The 26,287-nt window shown below is 43.0% G+C and overlaps 2 protein-coding genes across 2 annotated transcripts in view; one reads left to right on the plus strand and one right to left on the minus strand.

The window, feature by feature from the left end:
- triob (trio Rho guanine nucleotide exchange factor b) overlaps positions 1-15,673 on the plus strand; it is a 64,751-nt gene extending 49,078 nt beyond the window's left edge. Inside the window, exons 36-59 of the mRNA XM_084557651.1 lie at positions 1,726-2,012; positions 2,103-2,273; positions 4,327-4,422; positions 4,772-4,920; positions 5,057-5,123; positions 5,224-5,327; positions 5,487-5,556; positions 5,701-5,790; positions 5,904-5,996; positions 6,088-6,138; positions 6,242-6,319; positions 6,533-6,724; positions 6,866-7,043; positions 7,168-8,063; positions 9,070-9,320; positions 9,443-9,572; positions 9,678-9,705; positions 10,416-10,578; positions 10,767-10,891; positions 10,993-11,071; positions 11,326-11,526; positions 11,621-11,759; positions 12,046-12,232; positions 12,926-15,673. Of these exons, the coding sequence (XP_084413777.1) occupies positions 1,726-2,012; positions 2,103-2,273; positions 4,327-4,422; positions 4,772-4,920; positions 5,057-5,123; positions 5,224-5,327; positions 5,487-5,556; positions 5,701-5,790; positions 5,904-5,996; positions 6,088-6,138; positions 6,242-6,319; positions 6,533-6,724; positions 6,866-7,043; positions 7,168-8,063; positions 9,070-9,320; positions 9,443-9,572; positions 9,678-9,705; positions 10,416-10,578; positions 10,767-10,891; positions 10,993-11,071; positions 11,326-11,526; positions 11,621-11,759; positions 12,046-12,232; positions 12,926-13,353 (4,253 nt within the window). The 3' untranslated portion in view covers positions 13,354-15,673. The remainder of the gene's footprint in view (positions 1-1,725; positions 2,013-2,102; positions 2,274-4,326; positions 4,423-4,771; positions 4,921-5,056; positions 5,124-5,223; positions 5,328-5,486; positions 5,557-5,700; positions 5,791-5,903; positions 5,997-6,087; positions 6,139-6,241; positions 6,320-6,532; positions 6,725-6,865; positions 7,044-7,167; positions 8,064-9,069; positions 9,321-9,442; positions 9,573-9,677; positions 9,706-10,415; positions 10,579-10,766; positions 10,892-10,992; positions 11,072-11,325; positions 11,527-11,620; positions 11,760-12,045; positions 12,233-12,925) is intronic.
- Positions 15,674-19,258: 3,585 nt separating this feature from the next.
- On the minus strand, positions 19,259-26,026 carry ccr8.2 (chemokine (C-C motif) receptor 8.2). Its single transcript, XM_084556802.1, has 2 exons — positions 25,657-26,026; positions 19,259-21,946 (listed from the first exon to the last, which is right to left on the minus strand). The coding sequence occupies exons 1-2, from the start codon at positions 25,695-25,697 to the stop codon at positions 20,848-20,850; spliced, it is 1,140 nt and encodes a 379-aa protein (XP_084412928.1). The 5' UTR covers positions 25,698-26,026; the 3' UTR covers positions 19,259-20,847.
- Between the last annotated feature and the right edge of the window lie 261 nt (positions 26,027-26,287).

Raw genomic sequence — 26,287 nt, forward strand, 5'->3', positions numbered from 1 at the left:
AACTTCCCTAAAATCCGTTCAGAGCTGTGAGGTTGTACGTAAAACAGTCAAGCCAACAAAAGAGAATTGTTCTTCATCTAGCTGAAACAAACAAGACAAATAAACCTTCTACACCTCCTGTCATCTTTAAATAGATCCTTTGGGTGGAATTGATGGATTTTGCAGATGAGTCAAAGTTTCCCTTTCCCCGAATTGACATAATTGCGTAATGAAAATTTAATTTTATCACCAAGTCTCAAAGAGGATTGTTTTAGAACCTTTACAGTGCCTGATGTGGAAGATGTTATTCTGGGAGCCTGTGCTCTCTTCCCCGCTTGCATGTGATGTGAGAACACATGCTTCGTATAAGCAGAGGGCAGTAAAAATAAGTCTTCCAGAGGCTGAATGACTCACACGCGCGTTCACTTGCAGATGCATTTATTCAGGCAGCGTGAGAAGTGTCCAATCAGGAGAGGGAGAGTTTCCACACCTGCCATTCATAAGAGCCCAGTCACACGGTTTAATCTCTAGCATCTGCGTCTTTTAAACCACTTTAATGGCTAAATAATGGAGACGCCGGAGCCCGAATCCTTAGCCGAGCTGCTGCACAGTGTGGTAAAATAAAGAAATATGTAACGTGTGACTGTTATTGAGACTAAAACGAATATTTCTCAAAAATACCAAATACACGTCTTTTGTCAGATTGTTTTTGCAGACACCTTCTTCATTATCAACTGAGATTTTTCTCGACTGACAGGAAGTATTTTCCCTTTAAAGTGATAGAAAGCAGGAGGATACGAACAGACTCTGAAGGGTTTAGTTGTATTTAGATACTCTCCCCCCCCCAGAAGGATGAGGAGAGTATCTGAAGGGTTTAGTTGTATTTAGATACTCTCCTCATCCTTCTGTCATCGCTGAATTTCTCGGTCACATGTATAGGAACTTGATCTCTTATGTAAGCATCAAAGTTAGGCATCCTCTTAAATCAGTCTGTTGCCTTTTGTCGAACTGTGAGGTCTCACAGGAGGTGAAAGGTTCTGTCCAAGGAATGCTGGGCGGTGTAATAGTCGGGGTCGTGTTGCACGGTGGCTCGGCACACGCACGCAACCTCAACATTATCATCCCTGGGCCGGTCGAGAGGTTTTGTTCCTTCAGTCTACAGTACACTGGTAAAAAAAATCTAAAGACGGAATAAAGACAAAGGAAGCAAGGGAAGAAGGAGCGAGCTGAGACAGGTGGACGGATCTTTGAAGTGTTCAGACAAAGCCTCGAGCATCCCTCCGTCCCGTGTTACTTTCTCACCGCTCCATTCCTAGTCGAAGGAGAGCTTTCCTCCTACAGATTCCCAGAGGAGTCGCCATCACTTTGAGGAGGAGGCTAGTCTGCCTACTGCACATAACACAACAAAGCCTGTACAAACAAATGCACACCAGGCTTCGTCTTTGTGACCCAGTGCAAACCTGCATACTGTTTGCATAGACAGCGCATAAAGTGTATGCAAGTAATTGCTGTGTTGCTTTTAAACAACAGAAATAAGTTTAGATTTATTAATATTTAGCTTCTGTGTTGCTGAGATAAGCAAACCGCACAGCATTAATTACACGGATTACTTGTCTAGTGTTAGTTCCTACTTTGTGTTTTTATTTTAGTTAAAATATAACCGCTATCCACAGTCTGATCGTGCCTTAATGCTTTTGTTAATGTTGTTATCGACCTCCTCTCTCTCTTCTCCCTTTTCACATTTAGACACCTTGTCTGTATCCAGTAACGACGCCCTGCAGCCAGGCTCCAGCCACACCCTGGGTCCTCACAGCTCGCCAGGTCCCAAACGTCCTGGGAACACTTTAAGGAAGTGGCTGACGAGCCCCGTGCGGAGGCTCAGCTCCGGCAAAGCTGACGGCCACGTGAAGAAGCTCGCCCACAAGCACAAGAAGAACCGCGACGGCACAAGGAAGAACATGGACACAATACCTGGCTCGCAGAAAGACTCCGACGACAGCGCAGCCACACCACAGGATGAGACCCTGGAGGAAGTAAGACCAGATTTTGTGAAACCTTCCACTCTGTGGGAACATATAGGCTCGACTGCAAACTGACAGTCGTTCTCCCTTCTTTCTCACCAGCGCATGCGTAACGAAGGGCTGAGCAGCGGCACTCTGTCCAAGTCGTCCTCATCAGGCATGCAGAGCTGTGGCGAGGAGGAAGGAGAGGAGGGGGCTGACGCTGTCCCTCTACCTCCACCTATGGCCATCCAGCAACACAGCCTGTTGCAGCCCGACTCCCAGGACGACAAGGTGGGTCACACAGAGCAAACTAAACATCCTAAACACAATGCACAATAACAGAAAGACAAACTACGTTGACCATAACAAAATAGACTGGCCCTCACATAGTGTTTCTTCATCAGCTATGCAAATGCACACAAATACAGATATACAGTCCTTATTAAACCAAACGTGGAGTAGTAGATCTAAAGAAAAACTGTGTTTGTTATCGCCAAAATTGCTCTTAAATATTTTAGCCACAATAATAATAGTTTAAAGCTGGAGTGCTGGATTTTTACATATACTGCAAATTAATATGCGCTATGGCTGTCAAAGTTAATGCATTCATAACAAATTGTTACTATGACCCCAACCAGGCCTGTATTTTAGGAAACCAGGAAGTGGTCGGTGCAGCAGTAATGATGTGGAAAGCAAGCAGAATCTGAAGTGTCGTCGTAGTAAATCATTTGCAGAGGGCAGTAACATGTGAAAAGTGCAAAAAATCCCTAAAGAAGAAGAAGAAGAAAGAGAGCCGAAACAAACAGGCAGACACAGGTCTTTGAAACGGCGAGTTCAGCTTCAAAGTCCTGACAGATGGTTCTCTCGACAAGAACAAAGTTATCTGCAGTTACTGTCAATGAGAGCTGAGATATGAGCTGAGCAGGGAGCTGATATTTGTTGATGAGACTAATACATACTTGGAGCAATATCCCTACCAGGCACATTCAAAACAGGTAGTTAAAAAAAGTGGAAATAGTTTATGTTAACACACATTTACTACGGAAATCACACAAATAATCGCGATAACATATTTATATCCAATAACCGTCCCAATATGAACACACTCAAGCCTTTGCCAAATGAGTTCACACAGTTCAGATCAAGCATATCAGAACCAGGAATCTATCTGCACTTCACAGTACACCACAGTTTCAAATGTGCCGTCTGAGGCGACATCCTGTGCTGATGTACCAGTAGCAATGTGCTTTGCCAAAGCTGAAGTAGCCTGCAGCATGGCGGATATAAATGGAAGTGTCAGAGAAATGTTTCTGTTCCAGATATAAAAGCAACTTGGTGTTCAAAAAAAGAAAAAGGAAAAGATCAAACAAAGATTTGCATTTGTTGGACTGTGCTGATCGAAGAGAAGGGATTAAATAAGCATAGACTGCAGACATGTGTCATACAACAGTGTATGTGTAATATCTCTCGCTGCCAGAAGGGGGAGACAAGTTCAGCATTTCAGCTTTAATCAACCTAATTTTCATTCGGTTCTATGGAAAAGAGTCTGAACATCACTTTTCATGCACTCAGATCTTACAACTTAACTTTTATTTTGGCACTAATAATTTTTCTTTCTTTCTCTTATTATCTTAATGGTTGCATGTTCCTTCCTTCAGCATTATGTTGATTTTTGTTCTGCCTCTCTTCTGTCCCAGTTTCCCCATCTCTCCATGTAAAATCACGTAATCATCTCCACCACGGGTCATTCTTTATTTAACATTTTCGTGTTTTTTTGTTTTTTCTTTTCTTTCACTAACAATGTCATTCCCTTGGAATGTGATTATTGTGCCGTTGCTGACCTGAATACTCCATTCACGTGTTTCAGTAGCATTGTGTTTATGGGATCTAACGGTTACATACAGAGGATCCTTTTAAGCCTTTCCCTGCCACTGACTACCTCAGACTGTTGCAGAGGCAAACTTTCTGTCCAATGGAGTATCAAGCAACACTTGTTTGACCAATCATGGTGCGTGTGCTTGAAGAGCACTCTAACCCCAGAGTATGCCCTTGACCTGTACCCACCTCATAACCAACCCCCCCTGTTCCCCCTAAGACCAGCCTGTGATTGGCTCCAACTTGGCTCCCAATTAACCCTTTTATTAGGGATCACCAAGTCCTTATTTGGACATGTGGAATTTCGGGGTCCAAACACAACAATGGTGAGCCTGATCACATTCACAGTAGTGTACTGTAAAACTCCTGTACGCATGCAGCACGCCTAGTTTTAAATGTGACAGGTTTCGCACATTAACCGTTCATTTTCTTCTTATTTTTCCCCCTTTTTTTTTTTTTTGTTTTCCAGTCTGCATCTCGTCTGTCTGCTCGTCCCAATAGTTCAGAGACACCCAGTGCAGCTGAACTGGTCAGTGCCATCGAAGAGCTGGTGAAGAGTAAGATGGTGAGTTCCTAAACAACACTCACAAGCACACAAAACAGTTCTGATAGATGTGCATACGAGCAAACACACATTTCTTTTTTCTGGCGTTGGTGACAGAGAATGGCATCATGGCCTCCTAGTCAACTGTCAGGACTGTGACTAACCATGCCAGCTGTCCTCTGTTCTAACAAATGTGCACTCTGGCAACAGTCGTGCTCGCTGGCCTACATACAGGCATTATTTTAATGACGATAAATAAATTAAACCTGTTATTCTGTGACATTTTGTTTCTGTCTACCCCTTCATTCTTCTTCCTTTAACACCCTCTATCTCGTCCCATATTTACTCCCCTGTTCTCCTCTTCCTTTAGTCACTCGAGGACCGACCCAGTTCTCTGTCAGTGGAGCAAGGCGACAGCAGCTCTCCTTCTTTCAACCCTTCTGATAACTCCCTCCTTTCCTCCTCCTCACCCATCGATGAGTTGGACGAGCGCAAATCTGGCTTCTTCAAGAGAAGACAGTGAGTTATAAGCCTGTGTCTTGTCAGCGTTTTCGTAAACAAAAGCTGCTCGTGACTAGTCAGTAAATCACTCGTGTGTTTATATGTGACACTTCTCTCTATTACAAAGTGATCTTTCCTGTATTGTATCTTTCAGTTACATTCTCCTGGAGCTGGTGGAGACTGAGAGAGACTATGTCAGAGACCTTGGATCAGTGGTGGAGGTAAAAAAAAAAATAAAAAAATCGAGATATCAAGAATCAGCAGTTTTTTTGTCTGTGTTTACAGTGTGTTTTACAAAGCACTGGCCGTCTGATCCCACAGGGCTACATGAGCAGGATGAAAGAGGAAGGAGTCCCAGATGACATGAGAGGGAAAGACAAGATCGTCTTTGGAAACATCCATCAGATCTACGACTGGCACAAAGAGTATGCTGGCAACTCTTCTTCCGTTGAAATCCTACTACAAAAAAAAAAAATAATAATAAATTCTGTGCCACACCACGAAGGCACACACAGCAGAATAGAATAAAATGAATTTTCCGTGGTAAGTTAAGCTCATGTATTTCTCACTTTATCTGTGCACAGTTTTTTCCTGGGAGAGCTTGAAAAGTGTTTGGAGGATCCTGAAAGGTTGGCTTCTTTATTCGTCAAGCAGGTAAGACCTATAAACATTTGTTTGCATCACATTTTTTGTTAACGGGTGCATTATCAAGTTAATTTCATAGACTTTTATCTAATCTAACCTGACACATTTCTTGTCAGAAAAAAAAATAATAAAAGTGTCTTGTTTTGTTCACAGGAGCGGAGGCTGCACATGTATATCGTGTACTGCCAGAACAAGCCTAAATCTGAGCACATTGTGTCAGAGTATATTGACACTTACTTTGAAGTAAGATTGTTTAATCATCTTACACTTTCTACATGCAGCACAATCTCTACAATTTATTGTCAATGCGATTAGTATTCCATGTAGATAATGTAGTTATATAATTGTTTCTTCAGGACCTTAAGCAGCGGTTGGGACACAGATTGCAGCTCACTGACCTGCTAATAAAGCCTGTCCAACGTATAATGAAGTATCAGCTGCTGCTGAAGGTAAATTCCTTCTGCCAAAACTAAATGCACTTTTCATATTGAACGTACACTACTGATCATGGCAGTCATTTACATTTTAACTCCTTCACAGGATCTTCTCAAAGTCTCTAAGAAGGCTGGAGCTGACACAGCAGATCTGGAGGTACAGAAAGGCAAACTCTCTTGCAACTGCTGTCTCGGCTGCTTTCATTTTTACCCTCAAGCAATTGCTTTAATGTATGTTTTCCGCTCTTTTTCTATTGTAGAAAGCCGTAGAAGTGATGTGTGTGGTACCCAAGCGCTGCAACGACATGATGAATGTTGGGCGCCTTCAAGGCTTCGATGTAAGTCATCTACTTTCAAGTGTGTGCATGTCTGTGGAGTAGAAAAGCAGAATTTAATTTGAAGTCAATTGATTTGAATTGCCACTAGGGGGCAGTGTTTACTCATTATTGACAACACAGAGCAAAGATAGTTTGCTAGACATTGCTTTTGTTTTTTGTTCCTTAAAAACGGGAACTCAGAAAGATTCTTTAATTAATTACCTCTTTCCTTAGGGTAAAATTGTGGCTCAGGGCAGATTGCTCCTCCAAGACACCTTCATGGTTTCAGACCAGGACGGGGGACTCCTGTCCAGGATGAAAGAGAGGAGAGTCTTTCTGTTTGAGCAGATAGTCATCTTCAGCGAGCCTCTGGACAAAAAGAAGGGCTTCTCTACTCCTGGTTACCTCTTCAAGAACAGCATCAAGGTGTGTGCAGCTCACTAATGTTAGACTGACACAAATGGGTTGCGTGTTCTCCGTCTTCTGTGAACTGTACTTCTTGATCAAGCAATTTTAAATCATCCTCTTCTTCACCTCTCTTCGCCCTTCCCTGCCACATCCCTCCAGGTGAGCTGGTTGGGTCTGGAAGAAAACGCAGATGACCCCTGCAAGTTCACACTGACCTCCAGATCATCTAGTGGCAACCTTGAGAGGTACACCCTCCACTCACCGAGCCCTGGAGTCAGTCAAGTCTGGATCCACCAGGTCAGCCAGATACTGGAGAACCAGCGCAATTTCCTTAATGGTAAGTGGTTGTTTCTCTTCTTCACGGCTAACTCCTTGACTTGGTACTTTAATGTGACCTGAGCATTCGGTAAGATTTTGCAGGATTGTTGCAGATCTTTCTTACTCCTTGTCCCCTCCCACAGCTTTGACATCACCCATAGAGTACCAGAGGAACCATGTGGGTGGTGGCGGGCCAAGCGGTCCACCCAGCAGTAGCAGCAGCAGTACTTCAGGCCTCCCAGGAGGCAGCAGCTCCAACAGTACCTCCAACATGGGCGGAGGAGGCGGCGGCGGCGGTTCTGGAGGATCAGGCGGCGGCTCCTCCTCCTCCTCCCTGTGCGGCCCTCGCTCCCGACCTTCCCGCATACCCCAGCCATCCTCGCGCCTCCCCCAGCCAGTTCACCACCACCACCCCCCGGGCCCTGAGGGGCCCGACAGATCAGCAGGTATGTGGTTACCCTGCCACCCCCAGTCCCCTCAATCCCTCCCCTCTAACTTGTATTCTGACAACACAACAAATGGAGAGCTTTTAGTGTCAGAGGTTCCCAAGATGAGGATGCTGGACAGTCCTCATGGAAGTAACAGCAATAACAGTAACAGGCCAGCAGTTGGTATGGAGGGCAGTAACAGGCAGGCTTTTGGAGGCAACGAAGAGACGCAGAAGCATCAAACAGCTGGTATTCCACAGATGCCAGTGGCTCCTCTGAATTTTCCTCTTAAAAGCCCTCGAGTCGGGACAGTTTCTCCCCTGATTTCACCTCAGAGCCCTGGAGGAAAAGAAACATTCGTCCCCTCTAGCCCAGCTCATAAAGGCAATGCTTTCTGGGCTATGGTCCCTGCTGTCCCGCCATCTCCTGCCAGCAGGCCCGGTTCCTTCTCCTACCCCAGCGACAATGGTGGTGGAGGCGACTCTTTGGGCAGAGGAAATCATGGAATTCCCTCTCATCACCGTCACTCCAGCCACAGTAAGGACATAGACCGTATGAGCACCTGCTCCTCCACCAGTGAGCAGTCCATACACTCCACCCAGAGCAACGGGGTAAGATGCCAAGTCGAGGCCCTGGCTTCAGTGAGGCCTAGATCTTCTCACTAGTCACTAACCCTACCCTCACTGACTGACTGTCAGTCAGCCACCCTGCCGCTGGCTCTATGAATGGCTTGTACATGCAACGACTACTACTGCTGAAACACTGAAGATTAACGGCTATCTGAGTGCACTAACTTCACCGACAGTGTGTATGAGAGTGAATTTTACTGGCTCTCCCAGAATGTACTAACAGTGTGGATCTGACCCTTAGAGCAACTGTTGTATCTGCTTTTTTTAAGACATTCTCTCCGAGCTTCAGTGTGTGTTTGCCTTTCAACTGTAGCTGATAGACACTAACAGTGACCGAATGGTTTTTAAGTGCACCATTTCTCTTTTTAGTTCTCCTGCGTAAATGTTCTCAAGTGGTAATCACTGCCCTTTGCACATAACTGTTGACGAGCCTAGGTTAGCACCTTTCTTATTTTTTCCTGTACAGTGGTGTGAACGTTGCAGTCAGCACCCTTGTGGCCACAGCAGCCACTGTTTGCTTCCTAAAACTTGCTGTTGCTCTGATAATATTTAGTTTTAGTTCTTCTTGAAAATATATATAGATATTTTTTTTTCCTCAACTTCACTCTGTCCATGAAAGCATTCTGTTCTGTATTTCACCATTTCTAATCTGAGGATCTTAACTTCTGCTTTACAGCATTTCAGTCTCACATGGTGACTTTGTCAGCCATCGCTGTAGATATAAGTTCTGTTTATATCTGTGCGAGATGGAAAGGCATTTTGCAATGTCTTCATCGCTGCATGCATTTGCAAGGTCATTTTTGTGTGTGTTCCTGTCAATCAAATCAATAATTTGATTGGTGTGAAATAACACTTATGTACTTCCCTTCCCAGAATTTGTGTGTATTTGTGTGTTTTTATGTGCGTCTTTTGCATTTGTGAAGTGTCATTGTCTGCTGTGTTTAAACGACATGTGTGTGTGCCTTACAATTGTCTTCTTCTCTAACAGAGTGAAAGCAGTAGCAGCAGCAGCGTGTCCACCATGTTGGTGACCCAGGACTATGTGGCAGTGAAGGAGGATGAGATCAGCGTGGTGCAGGGTGAGGTGGTCCAAATGCTAGCCAGCAATCAGCAGAACATGTTTCTGGTGTACCGCGCCGCCAACGAGCAATGCCCCGCCGCCGAGGGCTGGATCCCTGGCTATGTATTAGGACACACCTCATCCTCCATCACACCTGAGATCCCCGAAGGAACCATCAAGTAAGAATGAGAACAATTCCTCCTTTGTTTTTACAAACAACAGAGTCATTTGTCGTCACGATGATTGTGTTAAAAATTGAATTAATAATGAGACTTCTCCATTTTGGTCTGGTTTGGTCTAGAAAATCATTATCATGGCACACAGCGCTCCGTATCCGCCGGAAGTCTGAGAAAAGAGACAAAGAGGGCAGGAAAATAGAGAACGGCTACCGCAAGTCTCAGGACGGCCTGGCCAACAAAGTCTCCGTCAAGGTAGAACATGTGAAGATTGCAAAAGTTTTTTCGCTCCGTCTTTCTTTATTTGTGCATTTTAATGTATGCAAAAAATTTAACTTTGTTCTCTAATTTTCATTTCAGCTTCTGAATCCCAACTTCATCTACGATGGTAAGTTCACGTGGTAACTGTAGACAGCGTAAAAATGCATGAGGCATCGCAAATGTGCTTCAAACCTGCATTTTTTGGAGTGGCCAGCAGGGGGCATCTTCACTGGTGCCAATAGGAGTTGTTACGGAAATATCAAAATATAATCCACTTGTAATAATTTCCCCAGTGGGTTTATGCCTTGATCGACAGTTCCAATTCATCTTCAGTTCAGCATGATGTTTATTGTCCAGGTTAAGGTCCCATTTACGGTAAAATAAAGCAGTACGTGCTTTAGGGTGTGTGAAATCACTGCAGTATGGACATGCATGGTTCTCTGCCAGACCCACTCCTCACTCCTCCCCAGCTCCACTGAGTCCAAACTCAAGGCTTCAAAACCGTAGTCAACATATTAGTGAGTGAGTGACACACCCGAGTCGCCAGTTTTATATATAAAAGCGGTTTTGAATATATAAACATGTATATCTATATATAGAGATATATATATATATATAGATATCTAGATAAGTATGTATAAATATGTATGTCTATATAAAGTGTGTGGGGGGAAAAAAAGGTGTGAATGTGACTCATAAGTCTTGAATCCGTTTGTCTGCATTAGTTATTACACTCTTGATATATTACATTTTCTGAGTCTGGTTCTTATTTTAAAAGTAGTGATAAAAATACATACTGTTTTGCCATAAGTTTTAACCTTTACTCTTTTTCTGCAGCTCCTCCAGAGTTCCTCCTTCCTGTCAGCGATGCAGCGTGCGAGAGTGGTGAGAATGTCACCCTGAGGTGTAAAGTGTGTGGGCGACCCCGGGCCACCGTCTCTTGGCGTGGACCAGACAACAACGCTCTGAGCAGCGACGGGCGCTACAGCGTCACATACAGGTGATGTATTGACTTCATTACTTCTTGAAGTGATATTATTTATTTACTGTGGCCACACAGATTTTACACAGATCCATTTGAAGACACGGCTACGATATAGCCAATCCTGAGAAATACAAGTGCCACTGTACACCTGTGCGTGTGCGTACTGTGACTATTTTGACTCATAGTTTCATTCTCGGTTTCAGCAGTGAGACGGGCGAAGCATCCCTTCGCATCCTCGGGGTCTCCATAGAGGACAGTGGCGTGTACACCTGCGTTGCCACAAACGTCGCGGGCACCGTCTCCTCCTCTGGCAGCCTTAGAGTCTTAGGTGAGAGTCCTGTCGCAGTATAAACTCTTTAATTAATTAAAGTCACACTCAGTTTTTGTTTAGTATGCTTGACCCACTGTGAACGCAACATGTGTTCACAGGAACTTCAGATGATGGTGCTGAAATCCTCTGGAAGAGCGGCTTTGAGTCCCACTACACTGAGATTACTGAACTAGGAAGGTAATGCACTCATGAAATCCCCTTAAAATGTTAAGTCTGTCTCCTTAACCACATCAAAGCTACTGTATTCTCAGTATTACTAATATCATTACCAAGATCATCCACCGAAGGACAGGGAAATTACTGAAGTCACTGTGATCAAATAAGGCGGCTGGGTGAAACATAAATAAAATGTCTGATACCTCTGAAACCTCAAGCTGCAGCGGAGCCTCACCATATTAAATACTGGTCGGTATTCACCCTCATTCTCGCAGGGGTCGCTTCTCTGTGACTAAGCGGTGTGACCAGAGGGGGAGCAAACGCACGATTGCGGCGAAACACGTCAACAAGAAGCTGCTGCGTCGAGAGCAGGTGGTGCAGGAGGTCCGGCTCCTCCAGGCTCTGGATCATCCCAACATGGTCAAGCTGCTGGACACATACGAGACAGCCCATAGCTACGTACTTGTACTAGAGATGTAAGGACGTTCCGTGTGGCGACTCTACATAAACTGATTACTCCTGTGAATTATTAAGTCACTAATGACTTGAGTTGTGCGTTTCTGTTGTCAGGGCTGACCAGGGACGCTTCCTGGACTATATAGTGAGCTGGGGCAACCTGACGGAGGAGAAGGTGGCTTTGTACCTCAGAGACATTCTTGAAGCTCTCCATTACCTGCACAGCTGGAGGATAGCACACCTCGATCTCAAAGTAAACGCACAGTTAATATTTTAATGTTGAGTTATTCATTATTTTCTAAGCAGAAGTAGCAAAGGTTCATCACTTCCAGGGTCTCCATTGATAAAAGGTTGAGATTATCTTTCACGACAAGTAAACTGAATTTCCTTGAGCTTGACATGTTGGAAAAAACGAAACCGTTTCGTATATCATCATGTGCCCCAGTTTGACAGTAAAATGTGAACCGGTTCTCATTTTGTCCCTGTGGTTTTACTGACGTTGAATATGAGTCTCAAATTTCCCCTCTCTGCTCCTGCAGCCCGAGAACATTGTGGTGGAACACGCTTCCTCCCAGCCTGTAATCAAGCTGACAGACTTCGGCGAAGCGGTTCAGCTGAACCCTCCCTCCTCCTACATCCATCCTCTCCTGGGGAGCCCGGAGTTCTCTGCTCCCGAACTGGTCCTGGGTCAGCCGGCCTCGCTGATGTCTGACCTCTGGAGCTTAGGTCTGTAGGGAAATCTCACGTACAGCATCCGCACCTTGTTAGACATGGGAATTTATACGTTATAAAACTCAATTACTAGAACATTTTGAGGCTTCGGGACAGATGTTGTGTAGGTGTGTGCATCTTGCCAATATCCTGTGTGTACAGCAGGGATGTGAAACTCATTTTAGTTCAGTGGCCACATAAAGCCCAATTTGATTTAAAGCGCCAGCCTATACAGCCTATAAAAAACAACAACTCCAAATGTTTCTCTTTGTTTTAGCACAAAGAAGTATAAGTTTATTATAAAAATGTTTGCCTGTAATGAACTGACAACCTGACTTTTCTTTAAAAAATTACGTGCAGTTGCGGCACATTGTGTCTGATGTTTAGTTCTCGGTTTTGTGGTTTTTCACTTCTCTCTCTCACTAAAACAGTGGAGAAAATAGAAATAGCAGCTACTTTTATTGAAAAAGTGAAGTCAAAGTCTGCAGTCAGTTTTCACAATTCGCAAATGCATGCCTCTAGCTGGCTTGAGGGTCTAAAATGTGAGGGAGCTAGTGAGGGATTTAACATAGATCCATAATATAAATGTATATCAGTATAAAAGGGATAAAACACTTGCAGATGAAAACAATTATATACTGTGTCTTGCTGACAGTTTTTAAGTTTTAATTGAATTTATCAATGTATCATGACTTTAATGATTCACAGGAGTGGTGACCTATGTAGTACTGAGCGGCGCCTCTCCCTTCCTGGATGAGAGTTTGGAGGAGACGTGTTTGAACATCTGTCGCCTGGACTTCAGCTTCCCCGAGGACTACTTCCAGGGCGTGAGCCCAGCTGCCAGGGACTTTGTCCGCCTGCTGCTCCAGGGCGATCCGGATCGACGGCCCTCCGCGGCGTCCTGCCTGCAGGAGCCCTGGCTCCAACCTCGAGGCGCGTTGAACCGAGATGCCGGATACGCTTCCTTAAATCACACGCAGCCACCAGCACCTTCGCCCTCGGAGAGCCATTACAGCACACATCTGGACACCTCCAGGCTCATCTCCTTCATCGAGAGACGGAAACACCAGAACGACGTTCGCCCCATAGGCGCCATAAAGGCCTTCCTTCACAGCCGCCTGCTCAACCACACCTGACAAAAAAGGTAGACTCGACCAGAAGGAGCTCCCTGCCAGAGCTGCTCCTGGTTGAACTGAGAGGACCACCAGCGACATGTCCACTATGATCCCCTTTTCCCTCATGAAGCCACAAAAGTCCTGCTGCTGCTGACTGACTGACCTCTGCTGATTTAAAACCCTCTGACTCTCCCCTCCCCAACCTTGGCATATTGTCACTATGCCTGCACAACGAACGAACCTATTGGAATCTATTGGAATCTATTTGTGATTTCAAACTTTGACTCAGCAGGGAGAAAAGCGAGCTTTCTCAACAAGCCAGCGTGAGCAAGTCTTGCGTTTTTGGACAGTGTTAAAAAAAAAAGAAATTAGAATACTGTATAATAAGAGTAATTCAGGCTGCTTTCGGTTGAACACAAGAAAAATGTTTTTGGTTTTTTTGTTGTTGTTTTTTTTTTCTAACGAGAGATTACTTTTTGTAAATGAAACCATGTACAGCGAGGAAACAGAGAACTGTCTTTATTCGTACCTTTTGGAGAACAAAAGGGGGTAGTTGATGAGCAGGAAGATGGCGCGTAGATAAAGCGGCACCCATCAGCAGGGTCCGCTCATCCTGAAACGAGAAGAGACTACCAAAACCATGTTTTCCAGAAACTCCTTAAAGTCACATTCAGTGCAATAGTTTGCTTATCGTTACTCGCCCACTTCAGTTTGAAAATTTCGGTTTCATCGAAGAAGAAGAAGAAAAAAAAAGAACAGGCATTAAAAAAAAAAAAAGAAAAAAAAAAGCAGCAACGCTCCTCAGATATCTTGACCTGCGCCCGCCTTACGTGTAAATAATATTTTCCTGCTTCTCATTTCGAAGAATTTATCTCCAGCGAAAGCGGTTTCATTTGCCGAGCATCAGTGGGCCCATGCAGTAAGTCAGTAGGGGTTGACTTTCACTCTGAACAACCCCGCTACTCAAAATGCACTCGTATTTTGCATCAGTTCTCATGTGAAATGTTGCAGCTTTAACATTTATGCAACTATTTATGAAGACTTGTGTTGTAGCCGTAATTCTTAAAAAGGCATGTACGTACCTGGTACTGCAATAGATGTCTGTATTGTGTTAACTCTTATGTATTAAGTTCAGTATTACTATCCACAAAGCCCTGGAACAAAGGCGGGTTTTCGGAAATAATGTATAACAATGTGTATCTATAAAAATCTAGGCACTTACGCTTTCATTTTGTCCCGTTTTTAATTTCCTGTAACAAAACCAAAGTTGACTTTCTTTCCCTGCTAATATGTGTTTCTATTTTATTTTAATTTAGGTTTTTTTTTTTTTCATGTTAAGTTATAAGAGACCACGCTGAACCTGAGACATGTGAGTGTTCACGAAGGTTCAAGCGTGGCTTTATTTATTCTTATCGTAACAAGAAGTTCGGTGGTTTTATTGAAAACTTTTTTCTTTTTCTTTCCCCCCCCCACTTGTCTCTTTTCGAGCTGTGCACAAAGTGGTTTGCCATGTGAGTTTGTTCGGCTTCTCTAGGTAGATAACCGGTGTTCGTTGCGAGATTTGTTTAGCATCTTGGTCTTCGAGCAGTTTCACCAAGTTTTTAGGAGACACTATATTTATCAGCATTAACAGGTGAAGGAGGCCGGTTATTTTAAAATAAGTTTATGTCCTTTTTTTTTTTTCTTTTTTTTTTTAAAGTGCCAGCTGAGTGAGTCAGCCTCGAGAGATGGGTGAAAGTAAACATTGTTTCTCATTTCATTTGAAGGCTGTAGGAGTAACCGTCACATGATCTCATTTAAAGAACAACATGTCGAGTTTTGCGTGTACAGTCATTTTGTGTCATTTATTTTATTATTCTTATTTATTGGTGTGGATGTGGGTTTCCCAAAAATGTTAATCAAATTCTCTTGAAGGCTGACTAGTGGAAGAATATGATGATATCTTTTGCAGGAAACCGTGACTATTCACGATGTAAAGATGTACAGAGAGGGTCGGGGGCAGTTCAGCCCACGCCCAGGATGTAAACCTCATAACTGTCATATTTTAAATACACCTACGACAAGACTGCAGCATTGTCATCTTGAATGTCTTACTAGGACTTATTTTTACTTTTGCATGTATATTTCTTTGTACAGAAGATTGTGTTTACATGTTACTACGTGTTGTAAATATTTTATTTCGTCCTCTGTTATTTTGCCATTAAACGTACAAGGAACAACTGAGACTTCAGTGTGCGCCTACAGGACACTCGCATACACCCACGTGTGAGACTGCAGCTGAAACTGTTAACGTTCATTTATTATTTCCCATAACCTTCAAGTGTTAGAAGATAATTCTGTATGAGAAAAAAGCTGGGAAAAACCCACAGGACCAGGTCAGATCAGTTGAATGAGAGGGGCAACAGCAAAGACTTAGATAAAGCGTTGCTTTACGGTGGATTTGGTTTTAATTTCAGCCTTTCAGGCCGTGTGAAAAACAAGACAAGGTGTGCTCATGTGGTTTTTGTAATCTTGCTTAAAAGTGACCGTGCTGTAATTGAAGCGTCTCTTCTGCGGGGGGGAAACCCTTTTTTTTTTTAATGATGAAAAAGCAAGATGAGAAGATAACGAAGGGGAACGAGCCGAGTAGCTATTACACTGAGCAAATGTTATATGTGTGATGAAGATCTGCGTGCAAGATAACCTATCTTAAAGAAACAGAGAGGGGGTGTAACAGATCTTATCTGTCGACTGCAGACGCTTCTGCTTGTGCATGAATCAGTGCGTGCAATGACTGTTGTGACTTTGCACAGAACACACGATTTCCCCATTTCCTCAATCCACTCGTCACTTATCGAACAGAAGAGATATGTTACCATAAAGACCCGTCGATACAGTGTGGTGACCATCATATCATGGTAATTGTGATCAGTTGTACAGTCATCGCTGTCTGGGACGTTCAACAGAGCGTGGGCCAAAAAGGAAGCTGTGCTGTTTGCATAGATACAAGTGATTTACCTGGAACACCTGTGCCTCTGTCTCTCTTTCTATATATATATACATATAAAGGTCATTGTTTTGACACAGTGTGAAAGGAATCTTCTTATCAGGTGTGACATCCATTTAGATTTCCTTAGCAACAACAGTAGCAACGATTTTGCATGAAACCCCACATAATGTATCTGGGCAATCATAGCAGACGATCTTAAGATAAAAATCTCGTGTGAGTGCTGCAAGGTGTGAAGGTGATGCATGCTGGTGTAGTGTTTCTTCTTTCACACTCCTATTTTTACCTTGTTTTTTTTTTTTTTTGCCTCACAAATGTGGTTAGAGTCATGATTAAATACCGGCCGTACAGGTAGTAAGACTTCAAGTCCCCGTAGTAACAAGTGGAAGACCCACTCGTAAGAGGTTATAACACTTGATAACAACATATAGGGTGTAAAAAAAAAAAAAAATCACTTATCAGATGCAGATATGCTATGCAAACACCGTACTTGTGGCATCACGTGTGTTTCTTAGCATCTTATTTCCCCATCTGTGACGAGTCACGCACTGTTGCTTCTGGGCATCTTTCTATCTCCCTCTCCCACTGAAATCTCTGTCTGACTTGGTGGCTAAAGGGTAAGAAAATTTCTGAATCAAAGTGTCATCTAGTTCTCTGTCTGTCTTCATGAGAGAAAAGCGTGGGTTTTCCTTTGAAAAAATACCTAGAAAGTTCATGTCAGTGCAGAGAAAAAGACATGAACGCATCCCACACGCAGACGGAGTGCTGCCGACCGTGGAGGCGAACCGCCGATTGCAGCCGTAGAACAGCAGATGGCGTTAAAGAACTTAGTTGTGTCTGAGAAGGGGTTGATTGTGGGATGCAAAGCCACCAAGTCAGCTTCCCCGTTTAAGTTGCACCAACGAGGCTTTTAAAGGATTGTATGGAAATCTTTCAGGATCTGGATAACTGAAAACCAAACCAACGTTGGATAAACTACAAGTTTGCAGTCTGTGCACACACCACTCCCAAATATCGAACCGAGGCACTGAGGAAAGAGCCCACCCTAGATTCTGTCAAATATATCATGCTTGCCATGGTATTGTCATTTGAATATGTTCTGCGACCCTGTCTGTTTTTATCTTCTGAAGCTGTTTTACTTCCTCTTTTTTTCCACCACTTGGTTGGACTGCTTTCCCCTCGTGTGCTCCCCTCTCATGTGTCTCACCTGTGTCTCGTTATTCCCCCAGCCCTTGTGTGTGAGCGTGTGTATATATATATAGCCCTGCCTTTCACTTTGTTCTCTGTCAAGTCGTCTGAGTTGCCTGTGTGTGTTGCCGTCGAGCTCGTCGTGGTCTCGTATTGTTTTTTTTGTTTTGTTTTTTACCTTCGCCGGTTTCTCTTGGATTTGTGTGTTTGGATTTGTTTCCCTGACATCCCTGCAGCGCCTCAAGTTCTGGTTTTGGGGGGTTTTATTCATTCAGTTGTTTTGGTGCCTGCTCCTTCCTGCCCTTAGTGACTCGCATTTGGGTCCTCCCGCCCTCCCTTGCTACTGTACGTGACAATCCTGTCTGTTTGTAGTACATACTGTAAGCTGAGGGTAAGTCCCTCCGCTGCTTTCACAGTGAAGAGTTTCATAAGGCTTATTAACCGTTGGAGGAAAACATCTGCGAGCTAATAAAGTCCCTAAAAGATTTCGTAATCGACGAATGTTTTTGCACAGCAATGCATTTTAGACGCGAGTGCGCTCCTCTGAGGCCCTGATTGGATCATTGTATTGTTAGAAAGACGTTCATAGTTTGGCCTATTGTATGTTTTCAATCTAGGGATCGTGTCTTTTCATTGTCGAGGATTGTAATGCTACGTCTGGCCAGTTTCAGATTCAGCCATGAATCAGTTTCACATGTCCCCAGGTAACATTTTAAAAGGTGATTGTGTAGAATTCCTCTGCAGGCTGCAGTTCCAGTTTCCTCCTCTCGAGCAGTTTCATGGCAGGTTCGCTTGAGTTCATGAACCTGCTGGAAGGTCAACTGGCGGCCCACTTTCATCCTTCAGACAGACGACCTCCCGCAGACTTCAAGCGCGCTTTGATATGACGCAGAATCCCAGGTTGAATCATTGCTGCTACTATCTGCTGCGTTCCTGAGGCAGTGACGCAACCCCCAAACCATCGCGCTTCCACCACTAGTGCTTCACACTTGGTTTGAGGTTCTTCTCCTGAAAAAAATTTTTTTTCTTTTTTTATCTGTACTAAGCATGTCTACGGTTCCTGTGGCCAACTCTATCTTTGAGTCACTTCTCCACAGCGCAATATTAATATAAACAGGATTTTTGCCTACATTTTAACCGGTAAAATGGCAAAACAGTTATTTATTTGAGCAAAATCTTGTTCCTGTTGCCACGATTCACACGTAGGTGAAAAGTAGGTCAAAAGCGTGCAGCATCTTCCTGATTTTAAACATACGCACTTTGATGCGGACAGCTGAGAGGTTTACCTGCAGATACCGTGAGGACATTATGTTTGCTGTCTGCCATTGGGCCAAATTTTGCAGAGGAAGACAAACCGACAGTCGTTCGTGATCGGTTGTGGACGTTTACTTTCATTTTTTTCAAATGGAGACAGGTTTGATTCCATGCCACACTGATAGGAATCCACGACCATTGCTCAGAAGGACCTCCATGTCTCCACCTGTAGTATACAAACTGGTGCGATCACTCCTGACTGCCGATATTCATTCATTTATTCATTCAAGCGTGTCATCCTCAGTAACACTTCTCTCAACTTAGGTCTCACCACTTCCTCAGTCGAAACAACAAAAAAAAAAAGCAGCCCTCTGCAACTTTGTGTAGAGCTCTTGAGAGAAATGTTTATGCCCTCTTTACTCTCTCGCTATCTGCCTTTTGGTTTGTAACCATGATAAGGAAATCAACATGAATGGCTACACACCAGAAACAACAGAACTGGGTGTCACAACAGGACAATCAGTGCACCTCTCTGACTGTTGATAGCGATAACGATAAAACGTGCTTGCAGATAAGAAAAACAAAAAAAAACCTTAAACGAACAAAGGAGCGGGGAGAACAATAATTTCAGAATGCAAATTTATTGAACAAGAGAGATGCTCCTGAATAATATGCAATAGAATAAAACAGAAAAACATTGCACGAGTAAAAAAAAAACTGCTTACTAGAAAGTTCATATGTAACTATACAAAGAGGTTGCTTCACTGACTGCAGTAGCGACCATGAGAGAGTTAAAGAGGTACAGCCCGTTTTTATGTCGAACAATGTCTGCGGTTCTTCTTCTTTTTTTTTTATGGACAAATGTGGTATTTTTGTCTACGTGATTGCAACAGAGAGGAAACACGAAATGTGAGAGGGGGATGTTGTGGTTTTGTTTTACATGGATATTCACATAAAAAAAAAATTTGAAAAAAAATTGAAAAAAAAAAAAAAATCTGACATTTTCCCAGTAACTGAAACACCATAACAACAGAGAATAATGAGGAAGAAAAATTAGAGGAACAGATTCTAGCTCAGTATTTTTTTGATATTTTTGCACTGAGGGTATGAACGGCGAATTTACTGACACATCATTAGGGTTAGGGTTATTCGCTGTATGAACCATTTTAACTCATTTGAGTTTTAACTCTTTCTTCTTTCCCCTTTAAAACGTACTCAGCTTTTTAAAAAAATGACGTACCTAGTTTGTCTGATGCTGATTAATATCAGGCCATATTGTCAACGCGGTGCTCGGATGTGCACAGAAACTGCAAAGGTTAAACTGACAGCTCGGTTACTTGTTTCCCCTTTCAAGGTTGTGGTTAGCTCTAGGTTGATGTATAAAGTGCAAATCTTCTGCTCAAGATGCTATGAAACTTGCAATGCCAATACAGCCGTCTGCAGCAAAGATCTTTTGCAGAGCAGCAGGCTGATGCAAGCACAGGGTGCATGCAAGCGCGAGAAGAGCGGTCACGAAATAAGAACAAATATTAAAAGGAAACCGTCCCCTTCTAATTTAGATCCCGGCCTATAGCTTGCACGCCTGTTGTCTCTTTTGGCAGCTGACGCCTGAATGAGGTTGCTGCTAACAGCTGTAGTAGCTGACACAGTTTCACACCTTCAGCATGTGACTGAAAAGGGAAAACAAATTTTTAATTCTAAACAATTTCTGACTCATGGGCTCAGGCAGATACATTCTGTTTACCTCTCAGTTCAACGAGGGGTGCATGTCACATCATATATCCGGTACAGCTGTTGAATACATGCTCATATACTCTGCACAAAATTCAAGTATAAAAATACATCATAAAAAAATATATGGTAAAATAAAAAGGTGCATTGTGTACAATAAAGCGTCTCAAATACATATATACATTTGTTTCTATTCCATTAACCTACTGCAATCAACCTAAATGTGACTGAAGTCCTAAAATTGCATATGATAATGGAGAATTAGCCAATTGAATAGGCCTAGTTGTACTTGACAGTATTTTTTTAAGTTGACCTCTAAGCAACAACCACAGAACCGTTGCCTGCAAGACCACATTTTACACAACAGTGCCCCTCTCGTCCAGGCTGCTAGTTTGCGAGTAGACAGATGTAAAGAGCCTGTCCTGCGGTATGTACACCTTGATGATCTGGCACAACCTGCAGGGAGCTCTGTTCACCAGCCTGAGCAGGTGCCTCCTGAACTTCTCTCCGACGAACACATACAGGATGGGATTGAGGCAGCTGTGAGAGTAGGCGATGGCTTCTGTGATTTGTACAGCCAGTCGGATTGCTTTGCTTCTTTCGCATCCTGTAAATATGTTCATATATTCCAGGGCCTTGAAGAACGCTGCGATGTTGTAGGGGACCCAGCAGCAGAGGAACACAGCCACCACTATGAGAACCAGTCGGATGGCCTGTTTCTTGGACGAGTGGCTGCACATGAGCCTCCAGATGATCTGTGAGTAGCAGAAGCACATGATGACGACTGGGAGAAACAGACCCAGTACGTTCATTTTAAAGAGGCTGAAGATTCTCCAGAAGTGATTATTTTCCCCTGGCCTGACATCTGACGTATATGCGGGGTAGCAGTATGTAGACAGATTGGACGTGTTGCCGCTGCCAGCAACGCTCTGCTCTTTGAGAAAGATCAGGTCAGGAAACGAGGCCAAAAACCCTGCAAACCATGTGACGGCGGCTGCAATCATGCCAAAGGAGCGCGTTCGTGCTCTCATAGCGTACACGGCGTGCACTATAGCCAGGTAGCGGTCGATGCTCATCAGGCTGATGAAGAAGATGCCACAGTAGAAGACGATATTATAAGTGCCCAGGACCAGCTTGCACATGCCGTCGCCGAACACCCACTGGTCGCTGGCTTGGTAGGCCAGGAAGGGAAGCGAGCACACCAGGAGGAGGTCAGCAATGGCCAAGTTTAACAGACACACGTCGGTCATGCTGCGCAGTCGCACCCCGCAGCAAATGACCCAGATGACCAGAGAGTTACCCAGGAGGCCCAGGATGAAGAAAATTGAGTAGAGGATTGGAAGAAAACTGGCCCTTTGCTTCTCATATGTGCACAACCCATAGTCCACGTCGTCTGGATAGTCGTAGTAGATGTAGGACTCAGAAGTTCCAGTGATGAAAGCTTCTGTTGTAACGCTGGAAATAAACAGAGGAGAAAATCCAAACAATTAGGAGGTTCTCAGTATTTTTGTTTTTAACTGAGAATGAACCTGTTCAACACAGATGTTGCAGAAACCACACGCGGATGATTTGAATCCTGCAAACCAAGTCTTTCATTATTTAGCCAAGTCTTTACTTAATTACTACCCCGCCTTTCGCCTCAATGACAGCTGGGATAGCCCTCCAGAGGACAAGCGGTTACAGAAACGAATGAATGAATTTACTTAATTACCTGCACAGATCCCAGAGAGAAACGGCATTTAATCCTGTCTGCATTACAATTGTATGTAGGTCAAAATGACAACAAGAGCTTGATGTGATTTGATTTGAAAATCAAACCTTTTCCAACCTTATTCCACTTTGCACGGTGGACAGCAATGGAAACCAGATCTCCTAATAAGTATTTAAGTGTCTAAAAGGGTTTTAGAGCCAGTCTCTGCTCCGATCATATGGATATCATTAGCTCTAAACTCAAGTGAAGTCAAGGGAGTTCAGATTACAAATCTGCTGATGACTTCCAGATTCTAGTGAAAAAACAAAACAAAACAGAAAGCAGCTTACTGACCACAAAGTTGTTGCTTTGCGTAACAGCGTACAATCCCCTAATGAAGTTATGCCATAAAGGTATGTTGAGAGTGTCTTCAAGTTTTGGAGTAACAACACTTTAACAAAGCCCAGAGGACGAAGAGGTCCTCACCAAGACATGGTGGAGTTAGGCATTTCCTTTTGCTATCAAAACACTTGAAGTAGTTTCTTTTCTTACACGTTCTCTCACTTGGTTTGTCCTGCTTACTGTATGGCCCCAAAGAGTTGAGAAGATAAGCAAAGGGAACCACATTCTATGCTAAAAAGTTTAGATTCCTCTCTTTGTTTATTCATGTTTAGGTCATTATGTGGTTTGTAGTGGTTTTTAGTTTGTGTTGCTGCGCCATTCCTATAAAACCAGGAAGAAGATCTGCTGCTCCCAGTTGTAAACGCAGCTGGAGCTGTGTTTCCAGCTTTGTTTCCAGCTGCGTTTCCAGCTGCGTTTCTTTCCAGCTGTTGCACAGAATCACAAATAACGCAGCGTCAAATGGCAAGTCTCGGGTTCAGTTCTGGGACAACGTGCCAGCGAATTTGGGTGTTACAGCCCTGACTGAAATGGAAAATCAGCTGGTAAGAAAACCCTCTCAGTGAAGAGGAAGGGTGGTAGCTACCAAGACAAACACTTCTGACAATAAACAAACATCCACAAAATGTGGATGGGCATGAGTTAGTGTCAGCAGATTTAAACTTACCCATATGAGACTTCTTTACGAAGACTCTCGCTGAAAACAGAAAGAGTGGACGCTTCCATTTAAAGTGAAAGAAAGGAGAGAAGAGGAAACACACGCCCACGGGCTGTACTTTGTCCTACTGGATTTCATGTGTACGTCATATAAAGTCTCACCAGATGGTTCCTATTAAGTTTTAAGTGTATTATTCTACATTATATCGCTACAATATTTGTATATGTATATACTGATATCCACTAATATCAATCTACCATTGACCTAATAATAATAATAATTATACGTTTCGAATATGTTACATACATATGTAATAATGTAACATAATACGTAATAATGTATTATTATTATTTTATTATTGATGAATAAAACTTCCAAGTAAATAATAATCTAAGTTATATATAATTATAAATATATTGGTTAATGTTTAGTAGCTTTCGGACTGATTTAAACTTTTTTAAATTCTGTTTTTTTATTTCATTTTTATTTTATTTTTCTCAATCAGGGATCTTGTTCTCATGAAACTTATCAAGCCTCATGGATGCAAACCGGCCTGCGCGTCTAGACAATGGCCAAGAAGGCGATCTCGTAAGTGCGTGAGCTTGGCACTTCAACCGAGCGTGCCATTGTGACACAGACTCCTGCACGTTAGTCGTCGTTTGAGTTCTGGGGATATTAGCTGTCCCTTGAGAGGGGAATCTGACTGACGTGCGTCTTGTACTGGCTGTGCCGCTGCGGTGCGTAGATATCCCTGAGTAAGATGGTGGGTCCTTTGTGACACACCTAGACCACCTAGTCTGTGGGCCGCAGTCCAGATTAGTATGCAAACAATTGAGTGTTAATAGTGTGTGTTATGTCCACACCATACATGCATCTAAATGCCCTCTGCCATCCAGTATTGTGCCGCGAGTGTTTTTATTCTTTCCCCGGGACAGCAAAGGCAGTGAACTTATTCACGGGTTAGGGTTAGGGTTAGGGTCTTGGCTGAATTTTCATTTTGAGTGTTTTCTTGAAATTCTCTGGCCTTAAAGGTGCAATTACTTACATACTTCCAACTGTCGGATTCACTTTTGACATGTTTTATGTTGAAAACCAGTTAATTCATTTTGAATGTTTGAGAAAAATAACCGTACCTCTAACTGAATGAACCTCATCTTCATGCATGAAGCCCACACCCATATTCACAAACTGCTCCTTGACATGCAGCCTAATGGTGGCTCGCTCAGGCCTACAATATCTGCTGCAAATCAGCTGTACCACAGAGACATACTGCTCATTTCATAATAATCATCACTTCCTCAAATCAATTAGCAGAAGTTAAGTGACAATATGCAAACCACTGGCTCAAATGCATGCAATAAACAGTCCTGCGCAAAACAGTTCATAAAGCAGGACATTTATCATTTCCTGGAAGGGCTGCTTAAAAAAAAAATTGTTTTTGTCTCACGAACATGCAGCACACCAGCCTACAGAACATGGTGATTTGAGAATGTTTTTTTTTAAATGTCATATGGGTGCAGGGTTTCATGGCATGTTATTTTCAGCAGTACATTTTCACATGAAGTGTTTTCAGAGTCAGATCACTGGGGCATAGTGACCACAATGGAATAAACATTCAGATTGAATTGGTAACCCATAGGCAGTGTGGGTGGCACACATGCCGCAGACAGAATCAACCTCTGTCTGAAATTGTGAGAATTGTGAAAAGTTCTCAAATGACAAATATCCTCAATTTCCAGAAATAGAAGAATAAAGATAATACTGTCAATGCAAATTGTGCGTCATGTTCAGTTTTTAACTTAAATGCACTGCGGAGGAGGTGTGGAACATTGCGGTTTCTTCTCCCCCAAATAAAGGCAAGCATAAGACGAGCAAAAGAATGAAAAAAATCAAATACAGAAATTTTAAATAAAATTTAAAATGTGCTTTTTATACTATCTCTCGATAAAAGGCTGAGTCAGCCATCAATAATAATCTTGGTACACCATGGAGCACTCTTCTTCAATCAGTTAGGTTTCAAACCTTGAATAATATATATTTTTTTCACGATTAAGATCTTAACCACAGCTGATCCTCAAGCGATAACAGAGCTTTTATTAGTCACTCTGTCTCAAATGACTAAAATTAGACTCACGTAAGGATACTGAGTTCTTTTCAGTTCACAAAGAGAGCAAAATCTTGTATGAAAACATGTGATCAACACCTATATTAATATTAATATATTAATATAATAGCTTTTTACTTTTTACCTTTCCATTTTGGCAGTAATAAAGACGCAGTAGTGGTGAAATATTCCTCATGTATGCATTGTTACAGGCTATGTATTTTCTCAAGCGTTACATTAGCGTGTAGAAATAACTGATGACTTTTTAGGTACTTAAAAAAGTAAAAAAAAAAGAAAAAAAGAACACCTTTTACCTCTCATAGCTGCTTGTTACGTCGGCGAACGTGGTGTTCATTCTGGATGCCGAGGTCCAGGGGTGTGTGGTCAAGTCAGAGATGTTATCAGAGTCCAATTTGGTTACACAAGGCACCGTGCACGAGAGGTGACAAAAGACAAGGTGTCAAAGTTTTGCATATGTTTTTATAAGGTAAAACTCTCCCATCCCCAAAACCAGAGTATTAGAGTGGGCTTGTGGCTTGCTATGAAACATTGGGTTGTTACTTCCTGAGAATGCTTTCGAAACGTACAAGCAGAAGCCCACAGCGCTTGCGGGTACGGAACCGCAAGTCCACAGATGCAAGCTGTGTGACGTGCACGGCTCGGACTAGTAGACGCACAGGTGGAGGCTTGCAGAGCTCTGCATGTAGGCTTCTTCTTTTCTTTTTTTTTTTTTTGGGCATGAAAGAAGTGATACTACTGACACACTGCAGTCTGACAGTTTCAAAACATCACCATGTATAGGAAACCAGTTACTTTCTCTGAGTAGGGAAAAACTCTGACTGATATCTGAAGCTAGGAATTAGGCGTGACTTATTTTGATTCAGTGAGTAGCTGAATTGTGGGCCGAGCTGCGGCTTGCCAGTCAGGTGGGTTGTTGGTATATGA

This window comes from Chelon labrosus (genome assembly GCF_963514085.1).
Source record: "Chelon labrosus genome assembly, chromosome: 12".
Classification (NCBI taxonomy): domain Eukaryota; kingdom Metazoa; phylum Chordata; class Actinopteri; order Mugiliformes; family Mugilidae; genus Chelon; species Chelon labrosus.